Consider the following 18,540-nt stretch of genomic DNA (forward strand, 5'->3'; position numbering starts at 1 on the left):
TACGTAAGAAAATTATATCTTACCACTTTTCCGATTCTATCTAAACAAACCATAAAGTTCGAACCACGTAAAACACCAACGTTACTCTAATTATACAATTATACAATTATTAGGCTGGCATCAGAAAATAACTTATATCAGATTATACCCAATTTAACAAGAACACAGCATGCACAATGTTGTAAATAAAAACAAAAAATAATAAATAATTATTTTTATATAAGTCGGTCTCATGATAAAAATAATAAACTGTGGCAATGAATGAAATTATGAATTTTCAATGTTTTCTTATATACCAAGCAATCGATTATATATATAATTAATAAAAAGAAAAGGAGCAGTCAATAAATTTGACCGTTGATTGGGGAATTGGAAGATGATATGATCGTGCCTTCCACGTTTCATTATATATAAACACGCGGACGGAGTAATATTCATCACATCATATAATTCAAGTTCTTTCTAATTCATACTTCACCGTTCCAGTTTCTCAGGTAACAACACTTCTCATTCCTACTTCTATTTACTTATGTCAGTATTTATTGATTATTAAGGGATGTTCACCGGTCCGGCCTGGTCCGATCCATATAGCCCGAAGATCGGTGCTAGCTTAAATTAGAACCCAAGACCGTACACAACTTTACTTGAGTTGAGTTTTAATTATGGTCTGGTCCGTTCACTACTTCACTCTAGGTCATTTCTGCCAGTTTTTTTTTTTTTTTTTTTTTATCAAATGAGCGCACTATATCCTGCGTGAGAATCGGACTTCTCAACTTGATTGGGATAATTCTACTCGAGCTAACTCTTGTTCTTTGCCAGACCGTTTTCTAAACAGCCCTAATATTAGACAATATCTAAGCTTGTATTTTCATTAGTTGATGATGAAGTTAACATCACAAATTCACAATAGCACCAACAAGAATCTAAACTTTTACAAACTTTTGTTTATTTGAAGTTTAAATATGTGGCTTTAAAGACCTTATCTAACTTTTCTTGTTAAAGTATCCAACAAAGTTACAAATCTTCCATCTTTTGTATACTAGTCAAACACAAATTCTCTTGTGCGATGGTCCCACGTTCGATCAGTAGAGAAGTAACCACTTTTAGTTAAATAGTAACCACTTTTTATAGCTAAAAAATGATCTATTTTTTCAAAATGATCCCTATTTATCCAAAAGTGCTTATTTTTAGTTTCTAGAAAACAATACTGTGAAATTAATGAAAGGATTAATTTTTTATGATAATAGGAGTATTGACTATTGAGTATGGAAATGAAGGGGTAGAAAAATCAAAGTAAAATTTAATTATTGATAGTTGATATAGTATATACCTTGTTGATAATAATAATAATATAACAATTTTGTTGAATTAGTAAAATTATAAGGATAAACACAAACTCTGTTTAAGACCATCTTAAGTAATTGTGGGAGTTATTTAACTAGAGATGGTCTTAATTGAGACCTACAGATAAATATAATATTCCATATATGGAATATAGAAACAAACTGAAAATAAAAAATATTTTTATAAAATTTTGTCATGATGACACCAACATGACCATTTACTAGAGATGTGGATCTTCAATAAAAAATTACTTAAGAAAATGGTCAAGCTAGATTTGATCTTGGAACTTGGAAGTTAAGATTTCTTAATGGTAAAAGAAAATTATATACCATAAATTATAGAATAAGACAGTCTTACACTGTAAGATGGTCATTTTCTATTAAAAAAACAACTCATTTAGTGGTTTTTGTAATTATGTACTGTCTCGCAATATAAGACCGTCTCACACAATAACTATGGACTATATACAAAGTGTATGGAAAGTTATATGAACTAGGCTTATTCCTGACAATTTTTATGCTTGAAATTTTATGGTAGCAGTCACAGATACTGAAGAAAACAGGTCAAGAAAATGGAGATATGGTTTGTGTTAATTACCAGTGTGTGCATTGCATTCCTCCTTAATGCATTACTTTCCTTAAAATCCAAATCAACTTTGAAACTACCTCCTGGACCTATAAATGTGCCCATACTCACCACCATTCTATGGCTCCGTAAATCGGGCACTGAAATCGAAACAACCATCAGAAACCTCTCTTCTAAGTTCGGCCCAATCATCACAGTTCCAGTGGGATTACGTCCAGCCATCTTTGTATCCAGTCGGGAGTTGGCTCATGAGGCTCTGGTCCACAAAGGAGCCATCTTTGCTGACCGGCCCCAGCCTGTCCCTACGGCCAAGATCCTCTCCAGCAATCAGCATAATATTAGCTCGGCGGGTTATGGCCCCAAATGGCGCACCTTTAGGCGGAATCTCACTTCTGAAATGCTCCACCCTTCGCGGGCCAAAGATTTTAGACATGCACGGAAATGGGTCCTTGACATCCTTCTCGATCGGCTAAGGGCTAGTGCCATGTCAGAGGGTCAAGGCGTTAAAGTAATCGAACATTCTCGGTTTGCAATGTTCTGCTTGCTTGTAACTATGTGTTTTGGAGAAAAGCTGGATGAATCAAAAATCAGAGAAATTGAGGAAATTCAGTTCACTTTGCTGACCTCATTTAGACGCTTTGGAGTACTGGATCGCTGGCCGAGTATGACTCGGATTTTACTCCGGGGTCGTTGGAATGAACTCTATGACATGAAGAAGAAACAGCATGATCTGCTGGTTCCTTTAATCAGAAGAAGGAAACAGTTGAAAGACCAAGGTGGTATCATCAACGATGGTGAAGGCAGCGAGTTGGCCGTTTCTTATGTGGATACCCTGTTAACCATGGAACTCTCAGATGACAATAACACAAAGAGGAAGCTTAATGAAGAAGAAATAGTATCGGCTTGTTCTGAGTTCCTGAACGCAGGAACCGACACCACCTCCACAGCTGTCGAATGGATTATGGCCAACCTCGTGAAATATCCGGGAATCCAAGCAAAGCTTCTTCAAGAACTTAAAGATGTCGTTGGAGAAAAGGCTGAAGAAATCAAAGAAAGTGATCTCTCGAAAATGTATTACCTTAAGGCGGTAGTACTAGAAGGACTGAGAAGACACCCTCCAGGGCACTTTGTTTTGCAACATGCCGTTACCCAAGACGTTGAATTGGGTGGATACTTGATACCCAAAGATGCAACAATTAATTTCACAGTAGCGGAGATGGGTCGAGATCCAGAGGTATGGGAAGATCCAATGGAATTTCGGCCTGAGCGATTCATGACGGGCCAGGAAGAGTTTGATATCACTGGAAGCCACGAAATAAAGATGATGCCTTTTGGAGTGGGCAGGAGAATTTGTCCAGGATACGGGTTGGCTATGCATCACCTGGAGTACTATGTCGCTAATCTGGTCTGGAACTTCGAATGGAGAGCTGCCGATGGATATGAGGTGGATTTATCAGAGAAGCAAGAGTTTACTGTGGTCATGAAGAATCCGCTGCACGCCATTGTATCGCCTAGGCAAAATAACTAAGCAATCCTTTATTTAGCATGTTTCCTTCCTTCCTGTCCATACCATACCTGTAAACCTTGACACTTGCTATTGTTGCCCAATATCTCTAAATTTCTATCTTGATTGTGCACGAAGGAACTAGTTCCAGAACATACCCTATGCCCACAGATGCGAGATCCATTGTCATCCCTAGCCACGTTTAGCAAAACTGGCTTCTTTTATTAGTTCTATAATAACTGATGATTTTAGAGTCTAAGACTTGTCCCAAAGCAACCATCTTTTTCAATTAACACAGGAAAAATCAATTGTATATTAACATCAAAACTCAAGTTTGCAAGTCCAAAACTCCAATCAAAGAAGTATCCCAAAACTCAGCATCCTAGAAAGCAATTAAAAGCATACATCAATCTGGCTCCCATTGGTACAGGTGACACCAAGTAACACGATGAATGTTCCGCGGTCTTCAACCCAACCATAATCTATCGCACCCTCGGAATTCGCAGGGCTGAAAAAGGATCATTGGTGATTCATAATTTCAATTCCTTCTATGAATGTTGAAAAAACATTGATGCCCCTACATGAAATCATACTCATCTGCATCATCATAGGCAGCAATTGCCACGTCATCATCGGGCTTACCAACATGAAGCTGTTTCTTTTTTGCACCTGCCAAGAAGGGAAAGAAACTACTACAATCCATTTTGAAATAATAATAGAAACACCGTAAAACAAAAAAATACATATACTCTCAGTCGTTGGAAACTCAGCATTGTATCAAGACTTGGGAGTGTTAGGTTTTTTTTTTTTTTTATAAGGTAAAGAAACTAGGTTAATCAAGATCAACCTATAACATCCTCGCGGATGAGAGCGGTAAAAGAAAGTAAAAGACTTTCAATATACCATAAGATCATAATACCAAGAAAAAGGAGGGCAAAGAGAAACTATCACAAGAAAGTCTACATTACAAAAGCCCGCAAGAAAAAATCGAACTTGAAGAAACAGAAAAGAAATAGTCTAAAGATACAATGATTCCATACTAACAAAAATGCAATCATAAATACTCGTGTAAGGCGGTTTTACATAAATAAATCGTAAAGCGGGATCTCTTAGTAACCACTATTACCCACTAATAGGGTTGATCTTGGATCCGTTTTACAACTAGTAGTTGTGTAAAACCAACAACAACAACATCATCATCAGAGCCTTAATCCCAAAATGACTAACTCAATTGCAATAATGAAATAAGACCAATGTTACTCAGACTCGTCTACTCGTATCCGGCAAAATACGTATCGGAGTATCTGATACGGCTATTTTGTGCGAAATTTTCAATATTTTGGTCTAAAATGAAGTATCAAAGCGTCGTATTGTATCCGACAAAATACGTATCGGATACGGAATACGGTAACTAAGTGAAGTATCGGAGTAACAAAGAATAAGACCCCAAAAAAGGATTATGCTTATTCCTTATGCAAAATCGGAGAAAAATGGAAAAGCAATAAGAAGACTCCAGAAGTCTAATGAAATCCCTCATAGAAAAAGGAAATAGCAAATTTAAAATTCCAAAGAAGGAAAAAACTTTCAGATTTCCAGAAAAATCTTTTAACTAAGAGGTAATGTTAACATGTTTTGCTATAATATTCAAAACATGATAATAAAACTCAAAAAATTTCATTTAAGATTCTCGATTTAAACCTTCATTTCTTAAGATATATGACTCAAGAACTCTCCTAGGCTAAAATGGAGAGTAAAAAGAGTCAAATCTGAGAGAAGGTAAAAATCAAGAAAATTGACTTAGAAGAGATTTCTAAAGAAAGAGATGAAGAACTAAATGGTGAAGGGAGCCCAGGAAGAAAATCAACACCTATCTTTTACTATTGGGGCTTTTCTTTCTTTTCTGAGAACTTTCGCTTTCTCCCTCTAATACTTTAGAGAGAGTTGGGAGTGTTAGTTTCAACATCTTCAGTCATGCAGACCAGTAAATAGAATATAGGCAATGTGATGGTAATTTGATGCAACATCAAATATTTACACCAAGCGGATTAAGATCCACCATAGTTTCCTTCAATTACTACCTAAAATCTTCGAAATTTCATAGTACATTAAGAGTATTTTCGAAGAAATACTGAGATGCCAAAATGGAAGGGAGGGATATCCACGCCAGAATGCCATACACATCTAGTAACTGTAGCTGCCCCAACAAAGGCAATAACCTTGGTAAGTACTAGATGGGTCAAGTATATATGGCTAAATACTTTCAAGCAATTATGAATCTTTGAATCCTGTTACAATGATTGTTTTCTACCAAGGCTATGAAAATGCCAAGCTCTGGCTGGGCTAAGTAGGACTCCAGACTTCCCTCTAGCAGTTTAGTTCGAGCTTCCCTTTCGCAAATATTGGATAGTTTTGATATCAACTATCCAGCAGTGTCGGTCGTAATTGCAGTTTCCGAAAATTGCATAGGTAACACAATCCCAGCAGTATGAACTGATAGTATAACGGATAAAGCTGATTTTATAGACGATGAAGTCATAATCTAATCAAACTGCTTATCAGGCGTAGCTGCGTAGGTTTAGAAATTTCATGCTTTAGTTGTGGGTTAAAAGTAAATGCATCCCACACCCCCACCCCATATCATGTCATGTCATGCAACTAAATCCCTGCCCACTTTCAGATACATGTCAACTCATTTCAACACAGCCAAAATTCTATGACCGTTGCGTATTGGTAACAGAGATCAGTTTGATAATCCATAAAAGAAACACAGAACAAACTAACTCAATCCCAAATTTATTATCCTCATTTGACTTTTGTGGTCAACCGATGACAACTTTGATCATAAATTTCTCGAAATATAAATAGAGATTCAACGTAAAATTTGTCATGTTTGATTTGTAAAAACAGTGTTTCATACTATCATTTTCAAAATTTGTAAATATCGTGCATTGTGATAAAACATCAGTCAAAGTTGACATTCTTTGACCATCAAAGTCAAATGGAACAATATTTATAGGACGGAGTGAGTATTTGACAAGTAAAAGAAACACAAGCCAAACATACTGATACTAAATGAACTCTACCTGCTTTCTTTTTACCAGCCATAGCCTCCTTCTCAACCTTTAGCTTTTCATTTGCAATTGCTGTAACTGAGGATGCAACATCCTTAGCATCTGCAGCTTTCAAAGAAGTCATTGACAGTCTCATCACAGCTTTCAGTAATCCTATGTAGTGGAAACTTTTCTGCATTGAGAAAAAGGAAGATTTTAAGTAAAAAGTTCGGAAGTTTGACACCAATCTACAGAAAGTAAGAAATATGATGAACAACGTGAAGGGATGGAGGAGGTAGCTCAATATGAAAACAAACCTCATATGGACGAAGCTTATGAGAAATCAATTCCGCATATTCTGAAAAGTCGCCTTCAGATTTGGGTATGAAATTATCAAGTGTCTTGTCATCGCCTTTCTTAGCAAACAACGCCTTAGCGGCTTTAAAGTCAGCTTCCTCTACTAGCCTGCATAAAGCAAAGGTTTCAGCAAATCTGACATCTCATCAACAGGCAACAACCACCACAAGAAACCATTTGGTATAGCTATCTCAGCTGCTCAGTGGCCCACAAAAACTATGTTATCTTGTCTCAGAGAACTTTCTAACCAAAAACGAAATTTTCCAGAACACAACAGAAAGATTGTGTTGTAAGTAGGTGCATCTCACAAATATATAGTTAACTACTTAACTACATGAGAACAAAATGCCATCAAGGACGCTACAGATGATCTCCCTTTGTTGCCAGGCCTCCTCTGGCCCTCTTACTCAGCCACAAAGTATTACCATGTGGAACCAATGTATCGCAGGTGTTTCGCTAGTAGCCCAGCACCATATCAATGAATGTTTTCTTTGGTGATGGCCAAAAATGCATATTTCCAGCACTCACATAGTGGCAGAGCTAGGAGGCTAGCAGGGACACTCACCCTCCCTGGACAATGAAAATTTTAGAAAAAAATTCCTAGGCCTTTTTGAGTTTACCTTACTGTAATACTCGCCCCGCCCCTCCCCACGAGATTTTGTTGCCCCCACAAAGTACGAATCCTGGCTCTGCCACTGTACTCACATAATAATGAATCAACACCAACTACACTATGGTTAAACCAACTTACCCATCTAAAATAGTTTGGTAACAGTTCAACTTCTTGTAAGATTATTGAACATGACTCTATGAAAGTGTCAGTTCACATTGATGAATTCCTGCACTTTTTTTTTGCACCAAAACTAACCTTTGCTGACGTAGTTTTTCTGCTATAGGATCCAGTGGGGCTTCTGCTTCAGTTACTTCCACCTTTTCCTTTTTACCATTCTCTTTACTTCCAGCCTTTTTGGCAGGCTTTTCCGGAGCTTTAACAGGTGCCGGTGCCTGAAAACATTATACGAAATCACAGGAGAACATGATATAGCAACGCCGATGTTATTTAAGTAAATTAACATTATAACCACACCGGTTCAGGTTCATCTTCATCCTCCCACGATTCCTTCACTTCATCATCATCAATATCTTCATCGTCCCAGTTGCGTCCAGGTTCTTCCTTTTTGAGAATCTGTGGCACTGGCTCATCCTCTAAATCCGCAGCAGATATCATATACGATTAGCCAATAGCACAATTAGATATTAGTGATATTACGCCATTAAACTAATAAGAATCTTTTATTCCTTTGCACATGATTAGGCAAACTTAATACAGTAGTTATTTTAGTAAAATGGCCATAACCAATTAATATTCTTACGTAAGCTGCATTAATGAGCACTAACCAGCATATAACTAACTTTAACTTCCCAGAATAAGTCTTATGGGGCCAGGCATCGAGGCTAAAACTCAAAATAAGTCATCTCTATGCTAAAAATTTAACGGAAAATTCACGTGGTACCCTCGAACTTTGCCATTTTTCACGTGGTAACCAACTTTTTAAGTTTGTGCACATGATATCCTTGAAATTTGATTTTCAAGCACAACGTGTCCTTTTTATCGTTTTTAAAATTTTCAATTGAGCATAAATTATAGACCAGAAATTGGAATTGACTAATTTTTTTTTTCAAATTGATTAACTCTTCGAGATCTATAAATTGATAAAACGAAAATGATCATTCGAAAAGTTATGATCGAAGATATGTTTGATTTGAGATTTTCGTTAAAAAAACCCTATAAAATGTCAGTTGGCAATTTTTTTTCTCAAATCATAGATTATGACGAGATACACATTTAACGGGAAAAAAATTGGCCGATTGTGAATTCCGATCTAGGAGTTATGCGCAATTGAGTTTTTTTACACCGACAAAAAAAGATATGTTGTGCATGAAAATCAAACATGGCGGGTATAATGTACACAAACTTAAAAAGTTGGGTACCATGTGCAAAATGACAAAGTTCGAGGGTACCACGTGAATTTTCCGAAAATTTAATTCCTTTACATCATCTGTTGCTAATATTCGACCTCCCCTATTAATTTTTCCCTCTAATTACTAAATACATCTACTTGTTTAAATTACGTATTTCCTGCCATCCTTGTCAAATCCAGTTTGTCGCAGCTTCAATAAGCTTGTACATAATAAATACTAGTATACTACAACTTAATCCACCTATTAGTTTTGATAAGCTTGTAGATATAAAGGTTCGATATTTCTTAACTGTTCATGGTATCAAGAAACATGACACACATTCACCATTCACCATAATTTGAAACTTCTGTTACAAAGGACACATTCTTCACAAGTGGTTCCAACAAGATCATGTACTCCCTCTATTTCACTTGGTTCTTTATTTGTATTTTGCACATGAACCAAGAAATGGAGGGAGGAAGTGGGGAAAGTGAACTTTTATCTGACGTTTACCCTTCCGCTAAAATCAACATTACACTTGGGGTAAGGGTATTAGTAATTTTAATTGCTCAAACTTGCCGAGAAAGGAGTTGTAAAACTCAAGTGATTCTTTGTCATATACAGGATATGGAAAAGGATGGGAAAGTAGGGGAGATGACAACTGACTCTAGCTCATTCAAACAAGCAACTACCATCACGTAACTCACTACAATGACAACAAAGACATGAACATGAATTATTTAAATAATTGTATAATCTAAAATTGCAAGGTCAAAAGTAAGATAGAAATCATTTAAAAAAATTAATGTGGTCTAGAAGGTTCATATTGTTTAGGAGTATAAGCCTTGCAACTTAAATAAGACATGTTTTCATGAAAAAATAAAAATAAATAAGAACATACCCCAGTCCTCCATTTTAAGCTCTCCTTTCTAAATAAACAATATAAAAAGATTGGGGTTGAAGGCGCGCAGCTAATCCAAGACAGCCTACACAGGGAGGAAAAAAAAAGGTAACACAGAAGTACACAACCCTTTAAGGGAACCCTAAAATAAGGCTATGTACACACACACATGGCGGCGGGTATCAACTATCAAGTAGGCGGCTCAAATAAGTGAATAACTGGGACTTCTCCTTTCAAAGGTGACAAACAAGCCCTAAGATTCCAAAAAAAAACCATTCGATAGACCTAAAAGGGAGATCGTACACCATGTGCCAATGCTTATTTCCAAAATAAAAATAAAAAACCAGTAAGAAATGCCTTGTTATCATCTCACACATGAAAAAGTACTGCATTCTAAGCAATAAGTCACACAAAATATGAATAGATAGCAGCAACTTCAAGAGATGTAAAACTGCCGATTTGAGAAGGTGAACAAATTGATATGCCTCTATAAAACACTAACACGAAAAACTAAAAGAAACAGATTGCATGTAAGGCTTAAATCAAAGCCAAAGGGCAAAGCTAATCCATCGAAGCCTAGGCTACCTAAAAGGCTAAAACTCCTAAACCCTCCAAGGAGGGTCAACGCCCCATTATAATATTAAAAATAAACAACACTATTTTCATCTTACAAGAAGAATATGACAATGCATACATGAAAACGGACATAAAAAACTAAAGAGTTTTAGGGTAGACCTCGTTAACCTATATGACCATTTTAATGTGCCATTTCATCAAAATATTCTTCCCAATCCATTATCTAAAAAATAGTGACCTCCATATCTAAACTTTTATTTAGAGCAACATTGACCACTCGAATTTGATGAATATTATCACTGAAAAATTCGTGTAGATTTTGTATATTGCAATCTTTTTCCAAAATTCTACGTTGTATTTACGAAATTCTGTTTTGGATAAAGACTACATTGTACTTTTGAAGAAACAATGTATTACTTTTGAGGCAGAGTTTTATTCTCATTTCCAAGGAATTCCAATGAGACCTAAAGCTCGCTAGTCCACGGCTTTGTAATATGATGTAATAAAGCAAATGATTTAACAAATTCTTAATGTGCTCTTGTATCCTAAAGTGGCATCATCTCATTTTACGACACAACATGATTGATCATCAAAAAAACAGCTTTGTAACAGAAACACGGGTGAGAATGCATGTAGAGTTGGTGTTATTGTTGCTATTGTGGATCGGTTACTTTTGAAAAATGAGTAACGTTCAGTAAGGCTTCTGGAGACTGTTCATGTGTAAAGCATGGTGAAAAAATGTTCTTTTTTCTATGCATAAACTATAAAGCACGATAAACTTCTCTAGACTGATAACTGTATCAAATGCTCTTTTGGTTGAGTATGCGTAATCAATCAAATTTGGTACTCGAGATTGATCAAGATTATACACTCTACATTCTACAACCAGGTTGGAAAACAAAAATTGCGGCGCAATTTGCCTTACAAAATGTATTCAGTCAGTGAACAAGCATTGAGTAATGAGTATGATCTTGCAATTCCCAGGCAAAGTTATGCATACTTTTTGGATGAAAGTTGTCTCTTGTTTTGTTAGCAATCAGCATTGGATGGAAACGGGGGCGGGAGGGATATGGAAGGATCTATTTCCCTTGGTGTAAGCTTACTTTAATCAAAATTCTTGCAATATGAGAAAGATTTGGACGGAAAACTCCACCTATTTCGATTCTCATTCCCTTTCCCTACCCTTCTCCTCTCACTAAATTGTACATCATCCGTCCCAATCGTTTGTTTAACTTTGATTATAATACCCCTCACAAAATAAAATAAAAAGTATGCAAATGATTGAGACCGACGGAGTATCCAAACACGCCTCTAAGCAATAATAACACAGTAAAGCACATAAAGTCCCCAATGTAAAAACCCTAGAATCGATTAAAATGCAATTAAAATTGTTACTCAGTGTTGTTAAAAACGTATGCAAATGATTGGGAATTGGGATCGACGGAGTATCCAAACACGCCTCTAAGCAATAACAACACAGTAAAGCACATATAATCCCTAATGTAAGAACCCTAGCAATCCGACAAACTAGTAGTATTACAGAAAACTTAATCGGTCATCAGTTAAATCGGTTAAAATGCAATTAAAATTGTTAAATTAAGGAAAAACAGGTACCTGGGAAAAATTGGGTGATCAAGAAATGAAGCCACGAAATAAATAAAAGGGGTGAATTCAGTTGAAATTGATTGAAGAAATATATAGAGAAAATATTGATTAGTGTGTTTAATTTGGTGTATACTGAGGTGGTTTTTGATGGATTTATTACCGAGTGTTGTGGAAGAGCTGCGCTTCAGCTTGTTCTTCACTTCAAGACGTAGATTAGCTTCAGTCGATCAAATTACTTCTCAATCTTTGTCGCGGGGTGTTTCCTTGAGCTACTCTCCAGTCTCCATAGAGTCCCTTCCATCTAGGGCTGTTCACTCAGTGGTCCGGACCAAGGATCATACCGGACCGGACCATTTGATCCGGACCGGATTTTATTTGGTCCGGTCCACGGTCCACCAATTTACTCTACTTTGGTCTTCGGTCCGGTCCTGGACCAAACCGAGTAGACCGTGGACCGAAGTTATGTAAGAAAAGAATTTTTTAAATTGTAATATTATTGATTTTATTTTCTACTTTGTTTACACGTATTATAAGATGTGTAATTATGTAGTTAAATCTAGTAAGAAAATAATGTTGTTTATTTTGATCGTTACGAATTTCTCGAGTTCTAGTTTTATATGCTAAAACATGTCAATGACAATAATATTTGGTCCATTTGGTCCGGTCCGGTCCGGTCCGGTCCGGTCCACATGTTTTTATGGTCCAGACTGGACCGGACCAATATTAATATGGTCCGGTCCTCGGTCCACCTCTTAACCCTTCTTTGGTCTTCGGTCCAGAGAGTTTGGTCCGGTCCGATCTCGGACCAATGAACACCCCTACTTCCATCCACCCCAAACTACCTCAATTTGTATCTTCTCCATTAACCACGGTTTATATACTATTCTGAAATAATCTAACGGTTATAACTTCGTAATGGATGGCATGAATAAGAAAAATAATATATAAAAATGAATCTATTTATTAAAAGTAATGGAGCATCCACCTTTTACACCAAGATAAAAAAAAATTGTTAAATAATGTAGTAACGGTTTCCTAACTCTTTAAAAAACCCAAAAACCTGTTACTGTAGCTGTAACAGTAACTTTGCCTATTTCTGACCATTTTGCCCTTTTTTATTTCCCTCTTAGAGCATTTCCAATGGTTGGCAAAAGGATTTGCTTGCAATTTTAAGAAGTTGCAAGCTAGTAGCTCAACCAATTTCTGGGTTATTTTGGTGCTTTGCTTTTATCTTTGATGTGCAATCCTTATGAGTAGTTTGGTTAGGTTGATCAGGTGTGTGGAAAGATTGATCGATGTGTATTGTGATTAGGGTTCATCTAATTTACTAAACATGGAAGTATAGTAGTTGCTCATGTTATTGTTTACTTTTGTATGATTTGTGGAAGTATAATAGTTGCTCATGTTATTGTTTCGGATATCGCTGTTGTTCCGGGTGTGATTACGGAGCAGTGTTGTTACCACGTGAGCTAATTGAATGATGACTTTGCTTGACTCTTCCTTTCGGCCTCTCCTGAAACAAGGAACAAACTGAGGGTTCGGCTTGGCACCGAGCGTACTCACTCCGACGCTCAAGTCAGTAAACTCAAAGGGATTAAGTTGTGTGTAACTTGGCAAAGTATATTGTAGAGAGATAAGGGAGTTTATACCAGATTATGAGTGGTTTTGGTTATGTTTTTGGGTCCCCTCCTCAATGGGAGAAGTGGAGTATTTATAGACTTTCACCTTTTGTCACGTAGTGGCCAAGTGGCTAGTAGGTGGAAAGACCGTTCTACCCTCGGCCGATGGACCCATGGCAGGCCGACCGAGGGGTCTTGGATATGAGTACGCGGATATGTCTCCCGGCTGGCTGGTTGCCTAGCCGAGACCCAAGTGACAGGCCGATAGGCTGCGTCGGTTAGGCTGTCTAATACGTTGACTTGCTGTCTTTTGTCTTTGACGTTACTCAATATGTTGACTCGGTCAGCGGGTGCAGAATATGCCCCATCAATTTGCCCCCAGCGTAGTCTATGCCGTGGTATGGACCTTCGATGAGTGTGCGTATATTCTGCGCAAGTTGAAATTCTCCATCGGCTTCTTCTTCCTTGGCTTGGTTCTGCTCAGGCCGTATCATACCATATCCCCCCTCCACATGGATGTGTAATGGGCATCAGATGTGGAAAAGAAAATGGCCCTGGCAGAGACCTGGGTTGAGAGTGCCGGAGCTTTTGATTGCCCCCAGTCGGTGCTGCCAATTTTGGTTGAACAGCGGGCCGTTTGGCAAGTAGATACGTAAGGTCGTGTTGAAGGATATACGTCGATTGGCATTCTGTCAAGGAGCGTGTTGAAGAAGTTTTGTAACTGTTTGTCGATTGACATTCCCTTACTGTATGCTTGACACGTGGCTCGGCGTTGATTGGTTGACGCCTCATGGGCTTTGCTCTGATTGGTCGGATTGAGTGGGCTTTGCTCTATAAATAGGGCAGTTACCCCCTCATTTTGGCCTTCCGAATTTTATTTTCTCAAAAATTTCCTCTTGTTTAGTTTTTCTTTCGCAGAGTTCCTTTCTCTTTCTAATTTCTCGAAGCGTTACTCGGTGTAACATTTCCTTCCAAGGTAATCAAACAAATTCTTCAATCTTTTTTTTCTTGTTAAATATTCGTTGTCATGTCTTCTGCTGATGCCGGACCTAGTAATCCTGCGCCGGGGGGCTCCTCGTCGCGTTTTGATGAAGAGGAGGCACTGGCCGCCATGCCGATAAGGTCCGGGGGCCCTAGGTCTCCTTCTCCTGAGGTTGACCCAAAATTTTTGGAGAGTTTTGAGGAGGATGATGATGAAGGGACCCATTCCGAGGGTACCGATGATGAGGCGACCCCTTCTGCCGTAGAGAGGCCGTTTGTTTTGCATCACGATGATGCCTGCTCGATCGGTCCTAGCCGAGACTGGACAAATAAGTTTGCTAGCTGCTCCGGTTCTGAGTTTTTTGAACACCATTACTCCTTTGGCGGGAGTAATGTAATTGTTATTCTGGGAAGGTCGGGCGGTCTGTTGCCCTCCCAAGGGCTGTATCGGCGTATACTTCAGACACCTGGAGTATGGGCTCCGGTTTCCTCTGAATGAATACGTTATGGCCATAATTAAAGCCATGAATGTCGTCGTGGCCCAACTGCATCCGTTGGCCATCAGGACGATTGCTGGCTTTGTGTGGCTCTGTCTTTTTAAGAAGGAGGCTCCAACGGTGAACCTCTTCCGCCGGCTTCACCATCTTAGACAGTCTACCGCAGTCGGCTCGGGGTGGTACAGCATACAGACCGAGCCGGGCTTCGTCACCGTCTCTAAGCTTACTTCTTGCAAGGACTGGAAGGGGCGGTGGGTATACGTTGAGGTTCCCGAGGACTATCCATTGCCCCGGACCTTTCAGTACCGTGTCAACTTGCGGTGTGAGAATCGGGGGGAGCGTGAAAAGTATGTCTCCCGGAGTAAGCTCAAGATGGACGCCAGCAAGGTCTATCTTAATGAGGATGAAAAACGGGCAATGAAGCTGTTCGAGGCTGAGAAGAATGGGATGCCAAAGGGATGGATGCCCCCGACGCAGATCATTTTTCAGGATGAGCCGCTCTGCCACGTCGGCCTCATACCGGCCCTCGAACGGGGTGAGTGGGGTCGGTGTGAGGCCCATCTCTGCTTTTAATGTTTCTGTTTTTGAACTTTGATTTATTTCTTTTACTTACCTCTTGCTTCGTTTCCTTTGCAGACCGTTTTGGCCCGGATCTGTCTGAGGATACCCTCAAGAGGTTGAGACTCGGCAAGGACGGGAAAGTTGTTGATTTGCATCCTAAGGCCGAGACTCGTGATCTCAGACCGGCGCCAAACGACCTCATGGATCAGCAGTTGAAGGCCCTAGATGCTACTGCGGCCCAGGCGAAGGTTGCCAGTAAAGTGTCGGGCCGTAAACGGAAGGCAACGTCCATGGCGGCGACGGCGTCAACTTCAGTTCAACCTTCAATCCATGCGGTCCAAAAGGAGAAGGTGGTGGTCGTCGACATTACCGAAGAGGAGGTCACCTTAGCAGAGGAATCTCCTTTTTTACGTAAGAGGAAAGAGGCAGCGTCTGCTGCTGGCGCTGTTACTGCTTTCGGGGCCGGCAAAGAAATGGGTCCTCCAACCAAGAAGGCCAAGCCTGGTACAGATCTAACTTGTGGCTCAGATTTAGCTGGTTCATTAGGCGTTCCTGATGACAGGCTCTCTGACGTGTCAATGACTGTTGACATGGATGCTCTGTTTGGATTTTTTGTAGATCAACCGCTGTCGGCTACCGGTCCCGCTGAACGGCAATCGGAGAAGCGGCCAGTGCAGACGGGCAATCAAAACGTCGTCGTTGACTCCTCCTCCCTGAAGCCTTCCCCCGCCCAGATTAGGAAGATGCTGGCGAAGTGGGCTGACATGGCCGGTGCTCATATTATGGAGCAAGAAAAGGTAATGGCCGAAGCTGCCCCACAGCTTGAGCGGCTCAGGCTCGAGCTCGCTGCTGCGAAGAAGGAAGCCGAGAGGGCCAAGGTCGGGGCTGAAAAGGCGGTCCTTGCTGAGCGAAAACTTAGGGAGGACGCTGAAAAGGCGGTCCTTGCTAAGAGAGCCAAGGTTGAGGCTGCAGATACTGATGCCGCTAAGCTGCTGGAGGAGCGTGACAAGCTTCAGGCTGCCCTCGATTTTGCCGTTGAGAAGAGGGAGGAATGGAAATCCCTATATACGGCCCAGTCGAAGGCGCATCGGAACACGAGGGCTATCATCGCCCAGAGGGAGTTGGACATTGAGACGCTCCAAAGCGTCGTCCTCCCTAACATGTGCGCCCAATACCGGGACTTGGCCGAAGAAGCCGCCAGGGAAGTGATCGGAGAGCTCTTTCCTGAAGGCTCCTTCCCATGGCAAAAATTTGACGAGCTGTTTGATGTCAAGCTTGATGATAAGGCGAAGGCTGCGGAGGTGAAGGCTGCGGAGGAGGCAGAGGTGAAGAAGGAGAAAGAGGAGGCCGCGGAGAAGGCGGCCCATGCTGAAAAGGTGAAGGCGGCCAGGGAGGAGGCCGAGAGGGCAAAGGTGAAGGCCGAAGGCGCCAAGTCGGCCACGGGTCGCCCATCGAAGACGATCTTTGCTGATGTCGCCGGTGGCGATCAGCAACAGGCATAGGGAGACGGGCGGTCGTTACCAGATTCACCCGACATCTCGGATAGCTTCAGCTGTTCGGGGGCCAATTATTAAGCCTTTCCTCCCTGCCACCTTTTGGCACTTCATGTCTTATGTCTGTACCCTTTTGTTGTTCCTTCTTTTTTGTAAACCTTGGTAGGTAGTGTTTAGGCTATCCCTATGGGGACGGCCGTCGACTTCTCTCTTGTATTACCTGTAAACATTTCAACAAGAATTTGTTTATTTTGCCTCCGGCTTGGCCGAGGTCTTTCTCTCATTTTTGTCTGAGTTGTCTTCTTACGTTATTAATTGAGCGCTTCTTATCTGTTTCCACCATCGGCCTAGCCGGGGCAGTTAGAATGCGTATCTCAACTGTACTTAACGTTTTTTTTTTTTTTTTTTAAACATGTTGGTCGCTTCCTCCTACGCGCACGGTCTTAGCCGAGGCGGTCAGATTTGCTATCCCAACCACCGTTGTGAACATGTTACGTATCAGTCGTTGTGTCCCCGTCATTCTTCGGGGTAACGGCCGAGGTGTTCGTATCTGTAGACGTGTTGATCGCTTCCTCTTTCACTCTCGGTCTGGCCGAGGCGTCCGATTTGCGTTTCAACAGTGCTTATACGTTCCTAAGCAAGCTGGTCGTTGTGGCGAGTAACAACTTGCTGTCGGCAAGTCGCGTTTCCCTCGTCACTCCCGGCTTTGGCTGAGGCAACTGAGTTTACGTTTCGACTGCTCTACGTATCTATAGACATATTGATTGCTTCCTCTGCCACTCCCGGATTGGCCGGGGCAGTCAGATTTGCGTCTCAACAGTGCTCATACGCTTTTGTGCATGTTGGCATGTTGGTCGCTTCCTCTTACGCGCACGGTGTTAGCCGAGGCGGTCAGATTTGCTATCCCAACCACCGTTGTGAACATGTCTGTAGTGACTGCCCGACTTAATTTGCGGCGTCTACTCTGGCATGACTATGGAGGGGACGAGTATTTTGATGGAAAACTTGGATCACTTTTTATAAGGAATAATCATGCGCTGGGGTGCCCACAATGGTTTTGGACACCTCCACCGCTATACAAAGTATTTCCTTAGAAAATCTGTGTTCCAATGGCACCTTCCCTGTCTTTTGTGCTCCCCCCGGTCCGAGACGTTCATTAGAGTCAGGGGCCGGATGGGCGTTACTGGATTACTCCTATCCGTTGAAAAACGGATTTTCTATCCGCCCCGTCGGAGCTCGTTCCTGGGTCTCCAGCTACATACTTGCTGAGGCTCCATTTTCGAATTAGCTCCTCGATGGCGTTCTTCAAATGCCGACAGTCGTCGGTCTTATGGCCGGGCTGGCCGTGGTAATCGCAAAATTGGCTTGTGTCGCCTTCCGCCTTTGTCCTGGGGGGTCTTGCCCACTTCTGCCCTTCATTTTTGCTCAGGGCGAAGACCTCGGCCGCTGATTTAACCAGGGGGGTGAGACTGCCGTACCGCCTCGCGGTGTATGGTCCCGAACTC

General features: G+C 40.7%; 2 protein-coding genes across 4 annotated transcripts; one reads left to right on the forward strand and one right to left on the reverse strand.

The window, feature by feature from the left end:
• The first annotated feature begins 134 nt into the window (after positions 1–134).
• Positions 135–3,556, forward strand: LOC141599242 (cytochrome P450 89A2-like). 2 transcript variants are annotated; one of them, XM_074419206.1, is made up of 2 exons: positions 135–494; positions 1,885–3,556. In XM_074419206.1, exon 2 carries the CDS (start codon positions 1,916–1,918, stop codon positions 3,455–3,457), a length of 1,542 nt encoding a protein of 513 aa, XP_074275307.1. In that variant the 5' UTR covers positions 135–494; positions 1,885–1,915; the 3' UTR covers positions 3,458–3,556. The 2 variants fall into 2 exon arrangements, with proteins under 2 accessions (XP_074275307.1, XP_074275308.1); XM_074419207.1 differs by having other exon boundaries at positions 380–494; positions 1,882–3,556.
• Positions 3,557–3,695: 139 nt separating this feature from the next.
• Positions 3,696–12,187, reverse strand: LOC141599247 (uncharacterized). Of its 2 annotated transcripts, none has more exons than XM_074419213.1 (7): positions 12,045–12,187; positions 9,704–9,788; positions 7,928–8,046; positions 7,709–7,845; positions 6,801–6,948; positions 6,517–6,676; positions 3,696–4,102 (listed from the first exon to the last, which is right to left on the reverse strand). In XM_074419213.1, exons 2-7 carry the CDS (start codon positions 9,714–9,716, stop codon positions 4,011–4,013), a joined length of 669 nt encoding a protein of 222 aa, XP_074275314.1. In that variant the 5' UTR covers positions 9,717–9,788; positions 12,045–12,187; the 3' UTR covers positions 3,696–4,010. The 2 variants fall into 2 exon arrangements, with proteins under 2 accessions (XP_074275314.1, XP_074275313.1); XM_074419212.1 differs by having other exon boundaries at positions 11,894–12,141.
• Between the last annotated feature and the right edge of the window lie 6,353 nt (positions 12,188–18,540).

Source organism: Silene latifolia, chromosome 9, assembly GCF_048544455.1.
Source record: "Silene latifolia isolate original U9 population chromosome 9, ASM4854445v1, whole genome shotgun sequence".
Classification (NCBI taxonomy): Eukaryota; Viridiplantae; Streptophyta; class Magnoliopsida; order Caryophyllales; family Caryophyllaceae; genus Silene; species Silene latifolia.

Excerpts from the sequence above, each read along its gene's own strand:
- LOC141599242 (XM_074419206.1), top strand. The coding sequence starts at position 1,916 with ATGGAGATATGGTTTGTGTTAATTACCAGTGTGTGCATTGCATTCCTC.
- LOC141599247 (XM_074419213.1), bottom strand. Across the intron at positions 7,846-7,927 it reads ATGAAGATGAACCTGAACCG|GCACCGGCACCTGTTAAAGC; the intron begins GTGTGGTTATAA and ends TAATGTTTTCAG. Across the intron at positions 4,103-6,516 it reads GGCTGGTAAAAAGAAAGCAG|GTGCAAAAAAGAAACAGCTT; the intron begins GTAGAGTTCATT and ends CCTTCTTGGCAG.